Genomic DNA, 20,126 nt, shown 5'->3' with positions numbered 1-20,126 from the left:
ACATGGACGGTGTACATCTCTATGTGTGAGGAGATGGGGTGGCATCCGCGCACATACTCGATTTCCAGGATCTGGCTGTTTTTGCAGCGAGGAGTGGATCAGAAACTTGCCTTAAGCACCATCAAGGGGCAGATATCAGCTTTGGCTGTCCTTTTTCAGCGACCCATTGTGACTCATTCATTGGTGAGTACATTTGTTCAGGGGGTTTGACATGTGGCCCCTTCGGTTCAACCACCGCTACCTCCGTGGGATTTGAATCTGGTGCTCTCAGTGTTTCAGAAACCGCTGTTTGAAAACATTATGGAGATTTCCTTATTGACACTCTCTCAGAAAGTAGTCTTTCTAGTGGCTATTACATCTGCCAGGAGGGTTTCTGAGGTGGCGGCCTTGTCTTGCAAGTCTCCCTACTTGATCCTCCACAAGGATAAAGCAGTGCTGCGTCCGCAGCCTTCGTTTCTGCCAAAGGTTGTTTCGGGCTTTCATCTAAATGAGGACATTGTGCTTCTGTAGTTGTACCTCGGCTGTCCCACCCCAAAGAGGTAGCTTTGCATTCCTTGGACGTCGTCCGAGCTCTGTGAGTGTATCTGTCTGCTATGGCTCCTTTTCAGAGGTCGGACTCACTGTTTGTTTCGGTGGCTGGTCTGAAGAAGGGACTGGTGGTCTCATCGGCTACCAATTCTCGGTGGATCAGACAGATTGTGGTGCAGACTTATGCCATAAGGGGGCGGGCGCTTCTCTTTCCTGTCACGGCATATTCTACCAGGGCAATTGGTGCCTCTTGGGCTTTGCCACATCAAGCGTCTGTTTCCCAGGTGTGTAAGGCGGCGACTTGGTGGTCCGTCCACACTTTCAATAAATTTTACATGGTTGATGTGGGTGCATCTTCGGATGCTTGCTTTCGGCCGCAAAGGTTTTGCAGGCGGCTGTTTAAGGTTGCAACTCCTCCGTTGAGGAGCTCTGGTTGTTATGGGTGGAGTTATTTTCTTACTGTTCCCACCCCTTGTTTCTTTGACACTGCTTGGGGACGTCCCTAAGGTCAAGAAGAGCTGCTGTGTCCGTCAATGAACGAAACAGAAAATAGGATTTTTGTACTCACCGTAAAATCCTTTTCTCTGAAGTTCATGACAGACACAGCACCCTCCCCTCCCATTTATGTTTCTGCTGCTTTTGACAAACTGAGTTGCTGGATGCAGTATGAGGGGTTATAGCCAGTAGGACCGCACCCTGGGCGGTACTGTGCAAGTGTTGCTGTTTTTAACACTTTCTGCTTAGTCCTCTCCTAATGGGGCGATATAACCCTAAGGTCAAGATAAGGATGCTGTGCCCCTCAATGAACTTCAGAGAAAAGGATTTTATGGTGAGTACAAAAATCCTATTTTTTCTTAGATTTTTTTGATGATAACCAGGGCTCTTCTTGGTTAAAGCGGAGGTCCACCCTAAAGTGGACCTCCGCTCATCGGAACCCTCCCCCCCTCCGGCGCCACAATTGGCACCTTTCAGGGGGGAGGGGGGTGCAGATACCTGTACAGTACAGGTATTCTGCTGTTAAGGAATACAATGTACATAATGATAATCAGAAAATGTCTATTTGCTTATGTGTATACATGTTTCCACTCTCCTTACTTATTATGTAATATACAGATTGACTTTCTGTTCGGAGCCAAGATGGCGTCTACCCCCTACATCCCCCGCGTTAGAAGAATTCATTTGAGATAACAGAACCAGCTTCAACCAAACTTCAAGCATCAAGTTTCTTAATTTCTCTTGTATTGTAACCAATGAGATGTACCAATTAGACTGACATAGTAATGACGTATCTTTCTGTATAAAATATTAACACCGCCCACCAATAAATCAGAATTTAGAAGTAGCCTGAACTGAACGTATCTCAGAGAGTGTTTACTTCTAATGTGCATGCACATTTATACTTTTTAATTAGAAATAGCAGCAGATAACCAAGAACTAATTTGTAGTTCTTATCCATTTCACTGCACCCACTTCCGGGATAGCTCTCTGCGGAAAGGGGCGTAGATTACACCCCTTTCCGCAAGTGCCCGCCCCTTTCCGCAAGTGCCCCGCTGTCTGCTGGGAAACACACAGATCCCAGAGGCAGCGGGGACCATCCTTATTGCGCAGCGCGATTCGGGCATGCGCAGTAGGGAACCGGGAAATGAAGCCGAAAGGCTCCATTTCCTGATTCCCATACCCAAGATGGCGGCGGCAGCACCCGACAAGACGATCTAGAGATCGGCTTCGGGTGCCGACATCGCGGGCGCGCTGGACAGGTAAGTGTCACTATTTTAAAAGTCAGCAGCTGCAGTATTTGTAGCTGCTGGCTTTTTAAAAAAAAAAAAACGCGGAGTCCCGGCGGACTCCCGCTTTAAGGAAAATACAACAAAAGTAGTAACTGGGCTATTTCTTATTAATTTACGATGAAAGTTTGAATAACTATGATATACTGTAGTTTAAAGATAATACAACCTTGGAATATGAATAACAGTAATTTGTACTTGTCAAAAGAATAGCAGGGGTAAAACAGAGGTTGTTTTATATAGATGAGATATATGCGTATGTCACTATCACTGTTTTTGTGAAAAAATAAAGAATTTATATAAAAAAAATAAAAACAATGTCAAATGATGGTGTCACCCTTCCCCCAGTGGAATCTCTATTAAATGTAATAACCAAATAACTGGGGAGTCCAGCTATAGAGAGCCACACCTTTGCTTTGGTCCAGGAGGATGGGCAGTGGCAGAAATTAAGGGGGTGAAAATCTCGTCACCAGGGTCTCCAAATTATGAAGGGATTGGTTCAGCTCTCAAGTGGGACCCATTTAATGTTTAACTCCAGGATCTAGACAAAATCTACGCTTGTAGTGTAGGGGTGAATTAGTAAGATGCAATACTTACCCCATTCCTTGCTTCATTGGGGTCCCTCCTGAGGTCCCACTAATCCTGCTAAGCCTCCTCTCTAAGGCTTTCTTGGCCATGGTCGGACTCCTGCATCCTTCATCTACAATACAAGGTTTATAGCCCTTTCTTGTAAGTAATGACTCTGAGGGACCCCCCCCCCCCCCCCCCAGCCCTGAGCACTAGAGGAAAAAGAGCCCCAGAGCTGAGCAAAGCAGGGGTAAGAAAACTTATACATCCTCTGCAGCCCCCACCCCCCAAACCTAATGAGTGTAACACCCTCTTAGACGGTAGGTTGTTACATTTATGTGTTTAAATTTCATTTTTGGGTCCTCTGCAATCAGTGGAGCAGTTTGTGATTGCTTTTGGTTGTTCTGGACTTCACTGGATGCAGGTTTGATTGTTTCCCCCTGTCTTCTGGAGGATTCTAGAATGTAGTGGGCAGGAAAAAGCTAATCAGCAGCCTGAATATTTACGTTATCTCAGCCAATTCCTCTAGGAGGGTGCCTATTAGATGGCTGGGGAGTATATAAATAGTCTGGGGTCTGGGATAGCCCTGTTCTTTTCCAGGAGGAGAAGTTCCCAGCCTGAAGGGCTGCTGTCCTAGGCATCACAGCTGATTTTCTACATGTCCTCATCGGGGTCCCAGCTATGCCAGAGCTTGGGGACCTATTTTCACAAGAATCTCTGGAACTAATCAAGGGATATGACCTGGAGTCTGGTCTGGAGGGCTCATGGGTATATGTCTGGCTGATATTGGAAGGAGGCATCTAAGTATCCAAGGAAAATGAGAGTACAGGCCCGAGTCTAGGATCCTGGTGACTGTTTGCCGTTACTATCCCATGTGTATCGGTGCAAATTCTTGCTTAACTAGGGCAATCCTTATAGTGTCTCAGAGTTGCTCATTGCCTTATGCTGCGTACACACGATCTGAATTTTAGTCGGAAAAAGCTCTGATGGTTGTCCCGACGGAATTCCGACGGGATTTCGCTCAAGCTGTCTTGCATACACACGGTCACACCAAATTCCAACCATGAAGAATGCGGTGATGTACAACACGTACGACGGGACAAGAAAAAGGTAGTTCAATAGCCAGTAGCCAATAGCTTCCGTCTCGTAGTAGCCAACAGCTTCTGTCTCATAGTTGAATCTGAGCATATGTGAGTTTTTGTACGTTGGAATTGCATACACCCGAACGCATTTTCAGATAGGAACTTTTTCCGACCGGAAAATTGAGAACCTGCTCTCAATCTTTTGCTGGCCAAAATTCGGCCAGCGAAAGTCCAATGGAGCATACACACGATCGCATTTTCCGACCAAAGTTTCTCATCGGTCTTTTGCTGGCTGAATTTCAGATCGTGTGTATGCAGCATTAGCTGCTATTAGGGACTGGGCTAAGAAGCTTTGACAGAGTGGAGAGTGTCCTCTTATTGCTGAACAGTGTTACTGGAGTATCCCACAGCTCCCCTTACCCCATTCAATTTATTTCAGCGACAAATCTCAAAAAGACAAACCCCTAGACTGTCCATTGAGCCAGAAAAAGTGATGGTTGCTGTGTACCTGGCTGCTGCTTCACTAACCTGGGAAAAGAACCAGGGGCTAATCATCAGGGCCTTTTGGAGACGAGCGCTACATGTGGGGGCCCGTCTGGGATTTCTCTTTAGTGTATGCAGCCATTGCTATCGGCAGCTGATGAGAGGACTGGAGTTTGGGATGTTCTGTGGATACAGAAGAGGATTGATGCAATAGTGTATTATAGGTGTAATGTTATTCTGTTAGAACAGCTGTCAGGCGGGAGGATTTTCAAGTGGCCTGTAAAGAGTTTGGGTGGGCGGAGCCAGAGAGGCTCTGGCGTCAAAGAGACTGGAGGTGGAGTTCAGAGCTGCGCGGGTAGAGTGCGGACGTGGGAGAAGGAGCATTCAGCATGTGGACAACATGTGAGAGCAGCAAGATGGCAGCACACATCTGATTTTTCGCCTACCAGATCGTGACAACTACCCAGAGTGATACTGCTCGGAGGTATCCAGATTGGATGGCGGTGCTGCAGGAGGAGTTTCTCACTGATACAGGAGTGCCCTTGGCACACAAAGAGTGCTTGGCCCCATGTACCACAAAGGGGCCTGAGCACATTGCAATAGTCTGCGGGCAGTGCAGGTAGGCAACCGCTAAAACAGAGGCATGGAATTGCTGTGATCACTGTGGAGAAGTACTGCTAGATCTCCCACCAAATGTACTAAGGGTTAATTGGGACAGAAGTTTCTGCACTGAAATGGCAGAACTCTTTGGACAAGCTGCAGTAGGTCGAGAGGCTGTCAGCAAGTCTATCAGCGCTTAGTGCGTCAGGAGCATAGATCTACTCGAGGGAAGGAGACACAACGTCTAGCACTATATGGGAGAAGCCCATGTAATGCACATAAGAAATCAGATGCTGAGATGACACCAGGTGAGTCTCAGGGGGAAGAGAGAGAGAAGGGGACAGACCTGGGGTCACCCAAGTTCAGGGATGGATTTGAATTGCTAGAGGAGGAGGTTGGCGATTGGGATCCCTCAGGAGAGTCCAAACAGGAATGGGACTAGGGGGTGCCCTAACTGAAGAGCGTCTAGTACCAAAATTGACTGAAAGGGTGATTGATCCTGAATCTGCAGAGTAGGGATGAGCCGAACACCCCCCGGTTCGGTTCGCACCAGAACTTGCGAACGACCCCCGCGTTCGGTACGAACGTTAGAACCCCATTGAAGTCTATGGGACTCGAACGTTCGAATTGGAAAGTGCTAATTTTAACGGCTAATATGCAAGATAGTGTGCTAAAAAGGGTTTGGCGACCTGCCTCCTGCCTCAGGGGACATGGGTCACTGCAAAAAAAAGTTTTAAAAACTACCGTTTTGGCGGGAGCACTGATTTTAATGACGATTAAAGTGAAAAAAAAAAGTGAAATATTCCTTTAAATATGGTGCCTGGGGGGTGTCTATAGTATGCCTGTGAAGTGCCACGTGTTTCCCGTGTTTAGAACAGTCCCTGCACAAAATGACATTAAACGGAAATAACACCATTTAAAACTGCTTGCGGTTTTAATGTTATATCTGGTTCCTGCAATATGGTTGAAAATCATTGAGAAACATGGCATGGGTAGCCCTCCCTGCCCATTACCAGCCTATTTGGGTCTTGTACACATATTAAGGGGAACCGCGTACCCATATTAAAAAAAGGAAATGCGTGTGGCCCCCAGGCCCTATATACTCAGAACAGCAGTATACAGGCGGTGCAAACAAGACAGGGACTGTATAGGTTTGTTGTGTTAAGTTGAATCTGTTTGTCATTTTCAACCGGTACATTTTTAAAGTGTAGCTCCAGTCAAAAAAAATATCTTTAAGCTTTTTGGAAAACATAGGGAAGGGTTATCACCCCTGTATAATTTGTTTTGTCGTCCATCTTTTTTCATCTCACTTGCTGCTGTCTCCTTGCGTTTGCAAGTAGGAGATGTTTGTAAGTTGGATGTTTGAAAGTAGGGGCCTGCCCTATATTATAGCGGTATGTACTGGGTACAGAGCACGCAGACAACACGCACTATCTCCTAACACTACTGACTGCAAGCTCTATTATTAACCACTTGTTAGCCCAATGTTTGCATAAAGTGAAAGATGAAGTTATGCTGAGTAAATAGATATCAAACATGTCACTCTTCAAAATTGCACATGCCCGTGGAATGGCGCCAAACGTCGCTACTTAAAAAATCCCCATAGGCGACGCTTTAAATATTTTTTTACTGGTTACATGTTTTGAGTTGCAGAGGAGGTCTAGGACTAGAATTATTGCTCTCGCTCTAACATTCTCAGCGATACCTCACATGTGTGGCACATGCGAGCACATGGGGACATGGGCGCTTTAATTTTTATTTTATTTTTTTATTGTTCATTTTACTTTATTTTAGTTTGACATTTTTTTTCCCAAAAATATATTTTTGATCACTTTTATTCCTATTACAAGAAATGTAAACATCCCTTGTAATAGGAATATGGGGTGACAGGTCCTCTTTACAGTGAAATCTGGGGGGGTCAATATGACCCCACATCTCACCTCTAGGCTGGGAAGCCTGAAATAAAAAATTAAAAAAAAGATTCTGGCTTTGATCGTCCTGGCGAGTTGGTAGAAGCACCGGAGGGCGGTGAGGGGTGGGGGGCGTCTATGGCTGGGTACTTCAGGGTATCACCGAGTATGGCTGGGTATCTCTGAGTATGGCTGGGTATGGCAATTTATGGCAGGGTATTACAGAGTATTGGCGGGGTATTGGCGGGGTACTACAGAGTAATAGCAGGGTACTGCAGAGTATTGGGGGTACTGCAGAGTAATGGCGGGTACTGCAGAGTATTGGGGGGTACTGCAGAGTAATGGGGGTTACTGCAGAGTAATGGGGGGTACTGCAGAGTAATGGGGGTTACTGCAGAGTAATGGCGGGGTACTGCAGAGTAATGGCGGGGTACTGCAGAGTAATGGCAGGGTACTGCAGAGTAATGGCAGGGTACTGCACTGCAGAGTAATGGCAGGGTACTGCACTGCAGAGTAATGGCAGGGTACTGCACTGCAGAGTAATGGCGGGGTACTGCACTGCAGAGTAATGGCGGGGTACTGCACTGCAGAGTAATGGCGGGGTACTGCACTGCAGAGTAATGGCGGGGTACTGCAGAGTAATGGCAGGGTACTGCAGAGTAATGGCAGGGTACTGCACTGCAGAGTAATGGCAGGGTACTGCACTGCAGAGTAATGGCAGGGTACTGCACTGCAGAGTAATGGCAGGGTACTGCACTGCAGAGTAATGGCGGGGTACTGCACTGCAGAGTAATGGCGGGGTACTGCAGAGTAATGGCGGGGTACTGCAGAGTAATGGCGGGGTACTGCAGAGTAATGGCGGGGTACTGCACTGCAGAGTAATGGCGGGGTACTGCACTGCAGAGTAATGGCGGGGTACTGTACTGCAGAGTAATGGCGGGGTACTGCAGAGTAATGGCGGGGTACTGCAGAGTAATGGCGGGGTACTGCAGAGTAATGGCGGGGTACTGCAGAGTAATGGCAGGGTACTGCAGAGTATGCACTGGTATTGCAGAGTATTGGCAGGGAATTGAGGGGTTAAATTCGGTGAGCAGCGATGTGGGCACTGCAGATGCAGCCCACATCGCTGCTGACACCGATCTCTTTCCCCTCCGCTGTACCGATCGGTACAGAAAGGGGAGGGAGGAACAGGCGTCATAACATGACGCCGGTTTGTTTCCAAGTGATCACTCCGTCATTTGACGGAGCAATCACGTGGTAAACGCCCGCTATGAGCGGCCGTTTACCGTGATGCGCCGGGTCCTATGGACCCGGCGGTCACGGATGCTCTCGAGTGCGCACACCTCGGGGCACGCGAGAGCAGAATTCTGGGAGGCCGTTAATTAACGGCCTCTCTGAGTTAAACAACCGCCCTGAAGCCGTTAATCGGCAATGGGCAGTTGTTAATTGGTTAAAGCTAGATCACTAGCTATATAGGTGAGGTGAATATAGTGGTGTATACTGCAGTCAGGGCACAGACAACAACCACTACACAGCAGCAAGATAGGAAATCAGCCAAAAACGATTGGTGTGTACTGTGTTGAAGGTACACAGAACACCCACTGCTTCAGATGCAAAGTAACACACTACAGGAGGCCGCCTTAAAGGCGGCCTTATATAGTGTGGGGCGTGCACTACACAGTCTGAGCTATGATTGGCCACAGGCAGGATGCCTGTGGCCAATCATGGCTCTCCTCGCTGCCGGCGCTGCGATTGGCCAAGCATGCGGGGTCACAGTGCATGCTTGGCCAATCATCGGACAGCAATGCACTGCGCCAACGCAGTGCATTGTGGTCCGTGCGCGCGTCAATCGAATTTTGACGCGAACGGCCAAAACGTTCGGAATTCGCCGAACGCACGAACAGCCAATGTTCGAGTCGAACGTACGTTCGACTCGAACACGAAGCTCATCCCTACTGCAGAGGAAAAATGAATCAGTTACACAGCTACTGGAGTGTGCCCCAGGGCTACAGTTAGAAAAGTGTAGCCATGAGCTGGCTGATATTGCCTGCTTATCAGGAGACACTCTGCAGTATTGCTACAGTAAGACTGCTTCCCTCTAGTGCTCAGCTAAGACTCTATGTCATCACAACTTGCCAGCATAGTGATCAATGCCAGGGAGAAAAGCAAAGCATCCTGGGAGCTGTAGTCCCAGATTTCACATTCAGGCTGGACTTTAATAAACTACAAATACTAGCCGCCTGGAGTAGAAGAGGGGACTTGCTGGGAGAGGTAATATAAAGCTTGTGCAGGGCCGGGTTCATGCTCTTGGGACCTCTGCCTGGATCTGCAAGCTAGTGACTCAGTGTCAGAATGTGCTGTGGCCGAGTCATGGCCTGTGCTAGAGAGAGTAATTGCGTGTGTACAGAGGCCCCCATCGCCAGCGATTTCTGGTTTTCCAGTGTCAGTCTGGAGGCTGCTCCCATTGTATCCACACCAGATCCAGCTGAGCTGCGGCATGGTGCAACAAGAGATCGAGCTCCATCCCTTGAGCCAAGACCCTGCAGGAACTTGCTGTGGAGCTCTCACTCCATTCTTTAATACCACCAGCCACTTTAATGGGTGAACGGGCACTTGCCCATCTTCTTACAAACTGGGCATGACACAACGCGTAGGGCGGAGGCATACCGAAAGTAACACCATAGACATTGTGAGGTTCGGCACTCATGGATTGTACACACAGTATTCAGTTTAAAAAAAGGAATTAAAAAGAGCTGTTTTTTAAACCTAATAAACCCATTGAAAGGTTTATCACTCGATTGGGGAGTTTCTTTTATACATACATTCAATATGGGTGATACTGAGAGGGACTTTCAGGACTACCATAGGAGGAGACACCCTTACCATAGAGACCCACCAGCCAGGCAGATCAGTGGAGAACCCCTAGAGGTGAGCAGAGATGAATGGACCACCAGAATGAGATACTAACACATGCTGTTACCTTACAGTAGTAAGGTGAGAGGCTTGAGAGCAGGGAGGTGCCATAGCACTGGAATCTAGGACACTATTCAACACTTATCCCCTTTGGTGAAGGGATACATTATTTATATAAAAGCATCACAGGGAATTACACTGATTTCCTTATACGGACTTTCACAGCTCCGTATTAGGCTTAGCAATGGCATGCAATGCCAAGCTGTTGCTAACAAAGCAAACAGAATATCGGCATGCATTAAAAAGGGGATCAACTCCAGAGATAAAACGATAATTCTCCTGCTCTACAAGACTCTGGTCCGGCCGCACCTGGAGTATGCTGTCCAGTTCTGGGCACCAGTCCTCAGGAAGGATGTACTGGAAGTGGAGCGACTACAAAGAAGGGCAAAAAAGCTAATAAAGGGTCTGGAGGATATTCGTTATTAGTAAAGGTTGTGAGCACTGAACTTATTCTCTCTGGAGAAGAGACGCTTGAGAGGGGATATGATTTCAATACACAAATACCGTACTGGTGACCCCACAATAGGGATAAAACTTTTTCACAGAAGGGAGTTTAACAAGACTCGTTTCCACTCATTAAAATTAGAAGAAAAAATGTTTAACCTTAAACTACATAGAGGGTTCTTTATTGTAAAGAGTGGCAAGGATGTGGAATTCCCTTCCACAGGCGGTGGCCTTGGCGGGGGGCATTGATAGTTTCAAGAAACTATTAGATAAGCACCTGAACGACCGCAACATACAGGGATATACAATGTAATACTGACATATAATCACACACATAGGTTGGACTTGATAGACTTGTGTCTTTTTTCAACCTCACCTACTATGTAACTATAATACCACCAGTCGCTGGAATGGGTGAACGGGCACTTGTCCATCTTCTTACAAACTGGGTTATAGGTTTATTAGGTTTAAAAACAACTTTTTTACTAACGTGATCCCCTAGAGAAGTCACAAGGGCATGACACAACGTGTAGGGCAGAGGCATACCGGAAGTGATACCGGAGACATTACGAGTTTTGGCACTCATGGATTGTACACACAGTACTCAGTTTAAAAAAGGTAATTAAAAAAAGTGGTTTTAAAACCTAATAAACCCATTGAAAACGTTATCACTCTATGGGGAGTTTCTTTTATATATACATTCAATACGGATGAAACTGAGAGAGACTTCCAGGACTACCATAGAGGAGACACACTTACCATAGAGACCAACCAACCAGGCAGACCAGTGGAGAACCCCTTGGGGTGAGCAGAGATGCACAGACCATCAGATTGTGATACTAACACAATACTAACACATGCTGTTACCTTACAGCAGTATGGTGAGAGACTTGAGAGCACGGAGGTGCCATAGCACTGGAATCTAAGACACCATTCAACACTTATCCCGTATGGTGAAGGGATACACTATTTATAAAAAAAACATCACAGGGAATTACACTGATTTCCTTATACTGTATGGACTTTCACAGTTCCGTATTTAAGTTGAACATACAGTCACATTATATCAATGTATGAATTTAAGTTGCACAATTTTTTTATTTTTTTTTGATTAGTTACAGGCACTTATGCACATAGTAGCCACTTTTATAATGTGAATCAATATCTATGAAATATCTTTTTTTTTAATATATTTATTTGATCATTTACATGTTTCGGATCCAGTTCTTTTAGTGAACACCATTGCACTTTGGCACATGCATCATTTGCTTTTTATAATTTGTGAAATATCCTTTATTTATTTATTGATTGAGTATACTTTCATCACTCTAACAGCACAGCACCAACATTACATCACATTCCCATTCCCAGAAAAATATTTCAAAGCTTTACTATTTCAGTGTAAGGGAACGCTGGAAAGGTAGAAAGTAAAAAAAGGCAAGAGGTCAAAGAAGGAGCCTGGCCTGCTGGCTGGCTTTGGTTGGCTCTCCTCAGTTCTTGAGGTCACTTGGAGCCATCTTTACAGTAGTAGCAGCTGGGTTGGACGCCCCAATGGAAGCCGATGCTGGTCAGGACTGAGGTGGTATATCGCCCGCTAATGTAGCGCAGTACAGTCCCCTCGAACAGTGGAAAATCATTGAAGCTTGTGCCTGATGGTTGCCCAAATTTGAATATTCTTCCACGGCTTGTCACGAAGACCAGCTCATTCACATAAGAGGCAAATTTCCCTGATACCTGAGTGATGTTTTCACCACGGTACAACAAGACCTCAAAAAGAGTACCGGAGGAGCTTCCGTAAAAAGTTCCCCAGATGCCACCGGTTTGGAGCTGGATCCTGGGGAAAAACGATATGAAGAGATGAGAAGAAAGACTAAGCAGTAATATAATGCTTCCAAGGGTTGTGACATAATGCTGAACTCAAAGCCCTCCATGTTAAGTCCATGCATGTTCAGTAATGTGTCTTACTCCACTCACGGGGGTTTCACAGTACTCCCCCTGACAATGCCTTCATCTGCTTTTCTCTCCAGAATGTTGGCCCATGGCGCCATCTTTGTACAAGCATTATCTATGGTCACTAACAAAATTAATGGCCTCACAGCAATAAAGCTACAAAATTAAGCCCATAGAACATGCACCATCATCCCGAAATAACATCCCGAAATAAAAAGAAATTTGGATAGTCTGGTCCCCAACCAGATGTACCAGAAAACGGGGTGAGCTATGGGACTATCACGGTGCACATAAAAGGTATAGAGACAAAACAACAAAAAGGACATGTATAAAAAGGCATTCAAAATGTATTAAAGTATAAAATCTGTTCACAATTAAGGATCGATGTGGGATATGAAGTATTTCAACTAGTTTCACTTTTCAGTTTCTTCAGGAAATACATCTAAAAAATATGCATATAGCAATTAAATAAGTATATAAGACATAATAATGATGCAAAAACAACAGGGGGGGGGGGGGAACAAAAAAACCCCCACAAAGTTACAAAATCAGTAATTACATTAAGAATTTTACCCCAACGCCTTAACCATAGGGCGTATTGGCCCACTGGGAGAAGCTTCCCCAGTCGCCAGGGGAGGCTTCTCCCGGTAGGCCAATACGCCCTATGGCTAAGGTGTTGGGGTAAGATTCTTAATGAAATTACTGATTTTGTAACATTGTGGGTTTTTTTTTGTTCCCCCCCCCCTGTTGTTTTTGCATCATTATTATGTCTTATATACGTATTTAATTGCTATATGCATATTTTTTAGATGTATTTCCTGAAGAAGCTGAAAAGTGAAACTAGTTGAATACATATCCCACATCGATCCTTAATTGTGAACAGATTTTATACTTTAATACATTTTGAATGCCTTTTTATACACGTCCTTTTGTTATTTTGTCTCTATACCTTCATTGTGCACCGTGATAGTCCCATAGCTCACCACGTTTTCTGGTACATCTGGTTGGGGACCAGACTATCCAAATTTCTTTTTCATCTATGGTCACTATCGACTTCCTGGAGATGCCGGCTCAGAGATGGCACAATCATGTTAATGCTGGTGCATGTGCAGTTCTTGGCTGTGTTCGCAAATGTCTCATACAGATCACCCCCTGCTGTAATCTTTCCCCTTGTCGCTTGCTACAAAGTTACAATGTTGCAGTCTGATCGCTGGGGGAGAGGAGACTGAGGAAATGCTGCCTCCTGACTGCAGTAGACTGATGACCTTAGCTCAGCCTAGACAAAGTACCCGGACAGGAATTTACACTACAGATTTGTATCTGATTTGTGCTGAAGATGTTGGTGTGATAGAAAACCGATCTGAAGGTTCTTACCCAATCACATGGCTGGGGTTCTCCCTGATGCGAATGCCTGTTATTTGCCCGTTCAGTTGATCCGAAGAGTAGGAGAAGATCGTACCTCCACCAGCTCCAAACTCCCCAGTGTAGGAAGAGAGCCGCGACTGAACTGCAAGGGTGCAAAAAATGGAGAGCGGTCAGGCAGGAAGGAGTCTCTACTGGAAGTGTGTATATTGCATGTGAGTATGCATACACTGTACAGAGAGATTGCTGTGAAAGCAACTTAAAATAGTCACGTCTTAAAAAAATGAGTGTGGTTTTAATCAAGTATGTTGAGATTTGAGTTTGGAGCTTTAGGGGATACCTGAACAATTAAAACTAAGCACATCATGAAAAGATACATAAGGAAAGGTAACCTGCTAGAGTCGGTCCACCCCAAAAAGTTATTTTAGTAATTGGTGTTTGCTGGAGAGTAAAACACTTGATAGTTTGCTTGGGGGCCTTAACTGGTGACTTCCTGGCTCTGTACCCTTACCATGCTCATTATGAGGGGTTTCCACCATCCCTGTGCTGAGTTCCTGAGTCTGTACATGTGCTGTGCCCATTATGAGGGGTTCCCACCACCCCTGTGCTGAGTTTCTGGCTTTGTACACCTGCTGTGCTCATTATGGAAGGTGTCCACCATCCCTGTGCTGAGTTCCCGGGTCTGTACACCTGCTGTGTCTATTATGGGGATTCTCACCATCCCTGCTGGATTTTTGGTTAATTTTTATAATGTGGAGAGCGGCTATTTCATTCAAATAGGGACAGGTGAGTATGAGACTAAGGGGAGAGGGATACCTTGATAAGGGTCCAGCTACATTTTCAAACAAATAAAGTGGACGGTGGCTCTGTCTCCTGGTTAACATTAGCAGTCTTCTGATTTAATTTGTTGCTTGGGGTGACCCTTTAATCTATTTTGGAAAAATTTGATTTTTTTGCTTTCAATTAAATCATTTATGAATTATTATTATTTTCCTCTATTCCTGGGATCTGGGAAAGGTGGAAGGGGCACTTTTGATTGGGTTTCAAATTCTTCCGGGTACACCATCCGCATGGAGTTTGTACATTGTTTATTTGTAATGAACTCCTTAGAAATATTTCTGCTTCTTCCCACAATCCAAACACCCCTTATGCCGCGTACACACGGGCGGACTGTATGGCCTACTTAGTCCGTCGAAACACATTTCAGCGGACAGTCCGCTCGTGTGTGGGCTTCAGCGGACTTTTTCAGCGTGCAGTCTGGCGTACTAAGTATTTCGGAATTTCCGAAATACTGTCCGTCATACTTTGGTTTCAGCGGACAATCCGCTCGTGAGTAGGCTAGTTCGACGGACTAAGAATGGCGCATGCTCAGAAAGGATTTACACGGCGGAAGGGTGCATTGCTGTGTATTGGACTTCCTATTTCTAGTCCCGTCGTACGTGCTGTACACGTCATCGCGCAAGCTTTCGACGGACTGTTTGTTCATCCGTGTGTGGTCAAGTCCGTTCATTCGAAAGTATGACGGACTGTCCGTCGGATTGTATGACGGACTAAGTAGGCCATACAGTCCGCCCGTGTGTATGTGGCTTTAGTTATTAGAATAATTGGCACCTGACCACACTGATTCCAAACAGAGTGAATGGTTCTATGTACCTTCTGAAGCGATGGCTAATATGTCAGCACTAGATAATTTGTTGAAATAAATTATCATCATCACCATCGCCAATCATCATTAATCAATCATCATCCACTAGTACAATAGATTTATAGGGTGCTGTAATAACTCACTTTTTGATGCTGCTGTGGAGCCCAGCAGGAAGCACACACACAGGAGGGTCAGCATCTTGTCTTTTTTCAATTATCACCTAGAAGTTATGTGTTATATTAATACAATTTACTGTAAACCAAAACCATAATTCATACAATATAGACTTTCATTGGGACTACCACCTGTAGGACCCCTCTGACACCCCAATACAGACCTTCATTGGGACTACCACCTGTAGGACCCCTCTGACACCCCAAAGGCAGGATAGCGCCTCCCCTCCAGAGCCAGGGGCAGCTAGCATTTCACCCTAGTGCTGAGTCCTTGGCCAAACTGAGGGGACCAATAAAGGATACTGGGCGCCAATTACTTTTTGTATTTTTAAAGTTTTATTGCAGAACGGTTAAGGAGATCGGGGTTAGGGGTTCCCAGATACCATAGCAGACCAGTTACAGACTCTCCAGATTCACAGTGTCAGAACCTTTAAGCCAACCCGGCAACACTCTAAGCCCCTTTACAAATTTCAGTGCGCCATGCAAGTGAGCCACCAGGCTCTTCTGAAAGACCAGCCTTCATCCTGGGTCTCTCCAGTAACAGAGCTCCCCTGGGTCTCCTGGGTCTTCCTTCTAACCAGACAGGACAACTTCAGGATCACTTCAGCACATGTTAGGCCCCAACACAGGCTATTGGGCTTAAAGTGGTTGTAAACCCTTACAACACACTTTGACCTACAGGTAAGCCTAGATGAAGGCTTACCTGTAGGTCCAAGAAATATCTCCTAAACCTATATGGTTTAGGAGATATTTGCCCAAAGACAGGCACCGCTGTCTACGGCGCATGCGCCGTAGGCAGCAGCGCGCAGGCGCACTGAGCACGGCATCTTCAACGACGGAGATGCCGCGCATGTCGGCTCCCGTGCACATGCGCGGGAGTGACATCATTGCGACTTCGCCGAATGACAGCGGCGGAGCTGCGAGACCCCACCGAGAAGATGGATGCGCCAGACTACAGGGGACAGCGGTGACATCGCTGGCTCCTGTGTCAGGTAAGTGACACATAATGGACTACTATGCGATGCATAGTAGTCCATTATGCTTTGCCTTTGCAGGGAATGAAAGCGGAAGTAAACTCATCAGGGTTTACTTCCTCTTTAACAGCAGCGCTCCCACCAGCAGCACCAATCTAAGCCTCAGCCCAGGGGAAGAGAGCGAGCACACGGCCTGTCCCAACTATTTATATCCCCCGCAGCATTCACCAGTGGCATCACCCTCCTACTGAATTGGCTGAAGAAAACATAAATATTCATAACTTTGTTTTGTTTGGGAAATCTCATACTGTGACCGATGATAACAGTGATATCTACTGGTGACAGTGAGAAATCACAAGCTAACATAAGCTTAGGGTAAAACCAAGTGAAAAACTATACACTGAGTCTAAGCGACCTACAGCCCAGCCAAAAACGAAATGGATATATTAGCCCCTGTTTAGACATCTTGTAAAGACGTGAGAACGCCAACCACACCAGAGCAGAGTCATGATTTGTCTCAGGGAGATTCTGATGATGTCCCCAATGTTAATATAAAGCCAGTAGTCACGTCAACCCGTTTTTTATAAATCCTTTCTCAAGCATTGGAACCCCAGGGTTCCTCCACAGGTTTATATGGATTCCTTGAGTAGTGAGCAGGGGTGGGTTTATCTTCTGCCTGATATATATATAAGCTGGCACCTGCCATGTACATTCCTGGCTCTCCTTTAGTATGGAGGAACTTCTCAGTGCTGACAGTTGCTTCCCCAGATTCAGAACCTGGATTCCAGGGAAACAATGCACTTACATTTTGCACAGCAGTATTCACCCTTGATTGGATGATCAAAGAAAGAATACATGCCGCAAGATGTATGCATAAATACGGTATATTAATAAAAAAATAAAAATAATGGTCGGAGACTGCAGACATGCTACAGGAGATGGTCAGAGACTGCAGAGATGGTCAGAGACTGGGGAGATGCAACCAGGGATGTTAGAGACTACGGAAATTAAACAAAAGATGGTCAGAGACTGCAGGTATGCAACTGCATGTATGCAACTGCAGGTATGCACAGAGACTGGGGACATGAAACAGAAGATGGTAAACAGCTACAAGAATGCAACTGGAGATGGTCAGAGACTGCAGAAATACTACAGAAGATGTTCAGACACTGCAGACATGATACAGGAGATGGTGAGAGACTGCAGACATGATACAAGAGATTGTTAGACTGCAGAGAGGATACAAGAGATGGTCAGAGACTGCAGACATGATACAGGAGATTGTCAGAGACTGCAGACATGCAACCAGAGATGGTCAGAGACTGCAGACATGAAACAAAAGATGGCCAGAGACTGTAGCTATACAACAAGATATGGTCAAAGTCTAGGGACATGCAACAGGAGATGGTTAACAGCTAAAAGCATGCAACTGGAGATGATCAGAGACTGCAGAAATACTACAGAAGTTGTTCAGACACTGCAGACATTATAAAGGAGATAGTCAGAGACTGCAGACATGATACAAGGGATGGTCAGAGACTGTAGACATGATACAAGAGATGGTCAGAGACTGCAGACATGATACAAGGGATGTTCACAGACTGTAGGCATGGTACAAGAGATGGTCAGAGACTACAGATATGATACAAGAGATGGTCAGAGACTACAGACATGATACAAGAGATGGTCAGAGACTGCAGACATGATACAAGGGATGTTCAGAGACTGTAGGCATGGTACAAGAGATGGTCAGAGACTACAGATATGATACAAGAGATGGTCAGAGACTACAGACATGATACAAGAGATGGTCAGAGACCACAGATATGCAACAATAGACGGTCAAAAACTGCAGGCATACAACGGGAGATGGTCAGAGACTGGCAGCACAGTACAGGAGATGGTCAGAGACTGCAGACATGAAACAAAAGATGGTCAGAGACTGGCACATACAACAGAAGATGTTTAACAGGTACAAGCATGCAACTGGAGATGGTCAGAGACTACAGACATGTAAAAAAATATAACCAGAGACTGGGACATACAACAGCAGATGGTCATAGACTACAAGCATATGACAGGAGATGGTCAGAGACTGCGGAAATACTACAGAAGCTGGTCAGGGGCTGCAGACATGAAAAAAAAGGTGGTCAGAGACTGGGACATACGACAGGGGATGGTCAGAAACTGCAGGTTTGTAACAGTAGATAGTGAGGGGCTGCTGGCACGGTACAGGAGATGGTCAGAGACTGCGGACAAACAAGGGGAGATGATCAGAAACTGCACGTAAGGAAAAACAGATGTCTGCAGGGGCTCTGAGGGCCAAATGTGCCCCCCAAACTACAGTTTGGGCACCAGGGGCTTACATGGTCTCAGAAGTTTGTCGAGAATCCTAATATTGCACTATTCATAGCAGAGAGCCTTGTCTCATATATGTACACCTATATATTAGAATTGCCCTGTCCCATGTATGTCTCCATCCTCACTCACCTGTCCTCACCTGCCTGGTTACTGGATACACCTATCTCTCCTTCTCCCTATATATACAGTATATATAGTTATATATAGCTGTGTGTGTATGCTAATCACACCTGCCTGCCATATGTTGTATGGCAATAATCCATAAGAATTCAATGACATCATATGATAACCCAATGCCACAATAACACCTTCCGTAACACCCCCACCCCCTCATTCCTCCTCAGTCTGATGTATTATGGGCATCTGAAAAGACTATAAAAGATAATGTATAACTTTTATTAATCCTCATTTTTTTCTATATTAGCATATTCTTCTCTTCTCTCCCCTAATACTCTTTCCTATACCATACACAGTGATTGAATGCAACGTACTGCGACTCATGTGTGTTGAGATTGATGTAAAGATACCTTGTCAGTTGTATTCAGGGGTAGATACTTAACATATTCTACATCGGCACCAAAGTATGTTGAGATTGATATATTATGGGTTTGTTTTGGTGTAAGACATGTTTGCTGCTAAAGTAATATCAGAATTATAATTATGCTTTAAAGAAGAATTCCAGGTATGGACCAATGTAACAGTGATCTCCATTTACTTATAGGTCCTCAGCCCAATCAAAGAACGCTTTGCGATCATTCAGAGAATGCAAAGCCTTCTTTGAACGGCAACTGTGCTGAGCGGCCGTCCTCCTGTATATAGAATGCATCATTCCAGCCACGAACCCAGAAGCTAGTAGAGATCACTGGAGTAAGCGGTGTAGTAGTGGTGTTTACTTCAGTAATTTCCAGATTCCAGGGGCTTCAGCCAGGTATGGTATATACCGTACATAGTTAGATTAGTCCAATTTGGACCAATGTAACTGTGTATAAATTATTTATATGTAGCCAGGCGCTGGACTATAGCAATATATAGAAGGAGACATTGTCTTTTATTCTTCTCTCCTACTGAGATACGGATTTTATGCTGCACCATTCTCCTCCAGCCAGCAGGGGGAGAGCTAAAGCCAAGCGAGCCAATAGAATTCTTTGCAGAGAACTGAAAATCCTGGGGCCTATAAACTTCATACACCAATGGTCATCAACCCTGTCCTCACTAACTTGCCAGGTTTGCAAGATAACTTCAATACATCACAGGTGATATAATTTGCTGCTCAGTGATTGCAGTATTCTA

The 20,126-nt window shown here is 45.4% G+C and overlaps 1 protein-coding gene across 1 annotated transcript; it reads right to left on the bottom strand.

The window, feature by feature from the left end:
• Positions 1 to 11,445: 11,445 nt before the first annotated feature.
• LOC143923578 (zymogen granule membrane protein 16-like) lies at positions 11,446 to 19,044 on the bottom strand. Its single transcript, XM_077447349.1, has 4 exons — positions 18,966 to 19,044; positions 15,472 to 15,548; positions 13,696 to 13,828; positions 11,446 to 12,205 (listed from the first exon to the last, which is right to left on the bottom strand). The coding sequence occupies exons 2-4, from the start codon at positions 15,524 to 15,526 to the stop codon at positions 11,875 to 11,877; spliced, it is 519 nt and encodes a 172-aa protein (XP_077303475.1). The 5' UTR covers positions 15,527 to 15,548; positions 18,966 to 19,044; the 3' UTR covers positions 11,446 to 11,874.
• Between the last annotated feature and the right edge of the window lie 1,082 nt (positions 19,045 to 20,126).

This window comes from Lithobates pipiens, unplaced genomic scaffold (assembly GCF_037356315.1).
Source record: "Lithobates pipiens isolate NorthernLeopardFrog02 unplaced genomic scaffold, aLitPip1_a1.2 Scaffold_22, whole genome shotgun sequence".
Lineage (NCBI taxonomy): Eukaryota > Metazoa > Chordata > Amphibia > Anura > Ranidae > Lithobates > Lithobates pipiens.
Note: the sequence above shows the minus strand (reverse complement) of the source record. Positions and strands in the feature narration are given on the sequence as shown.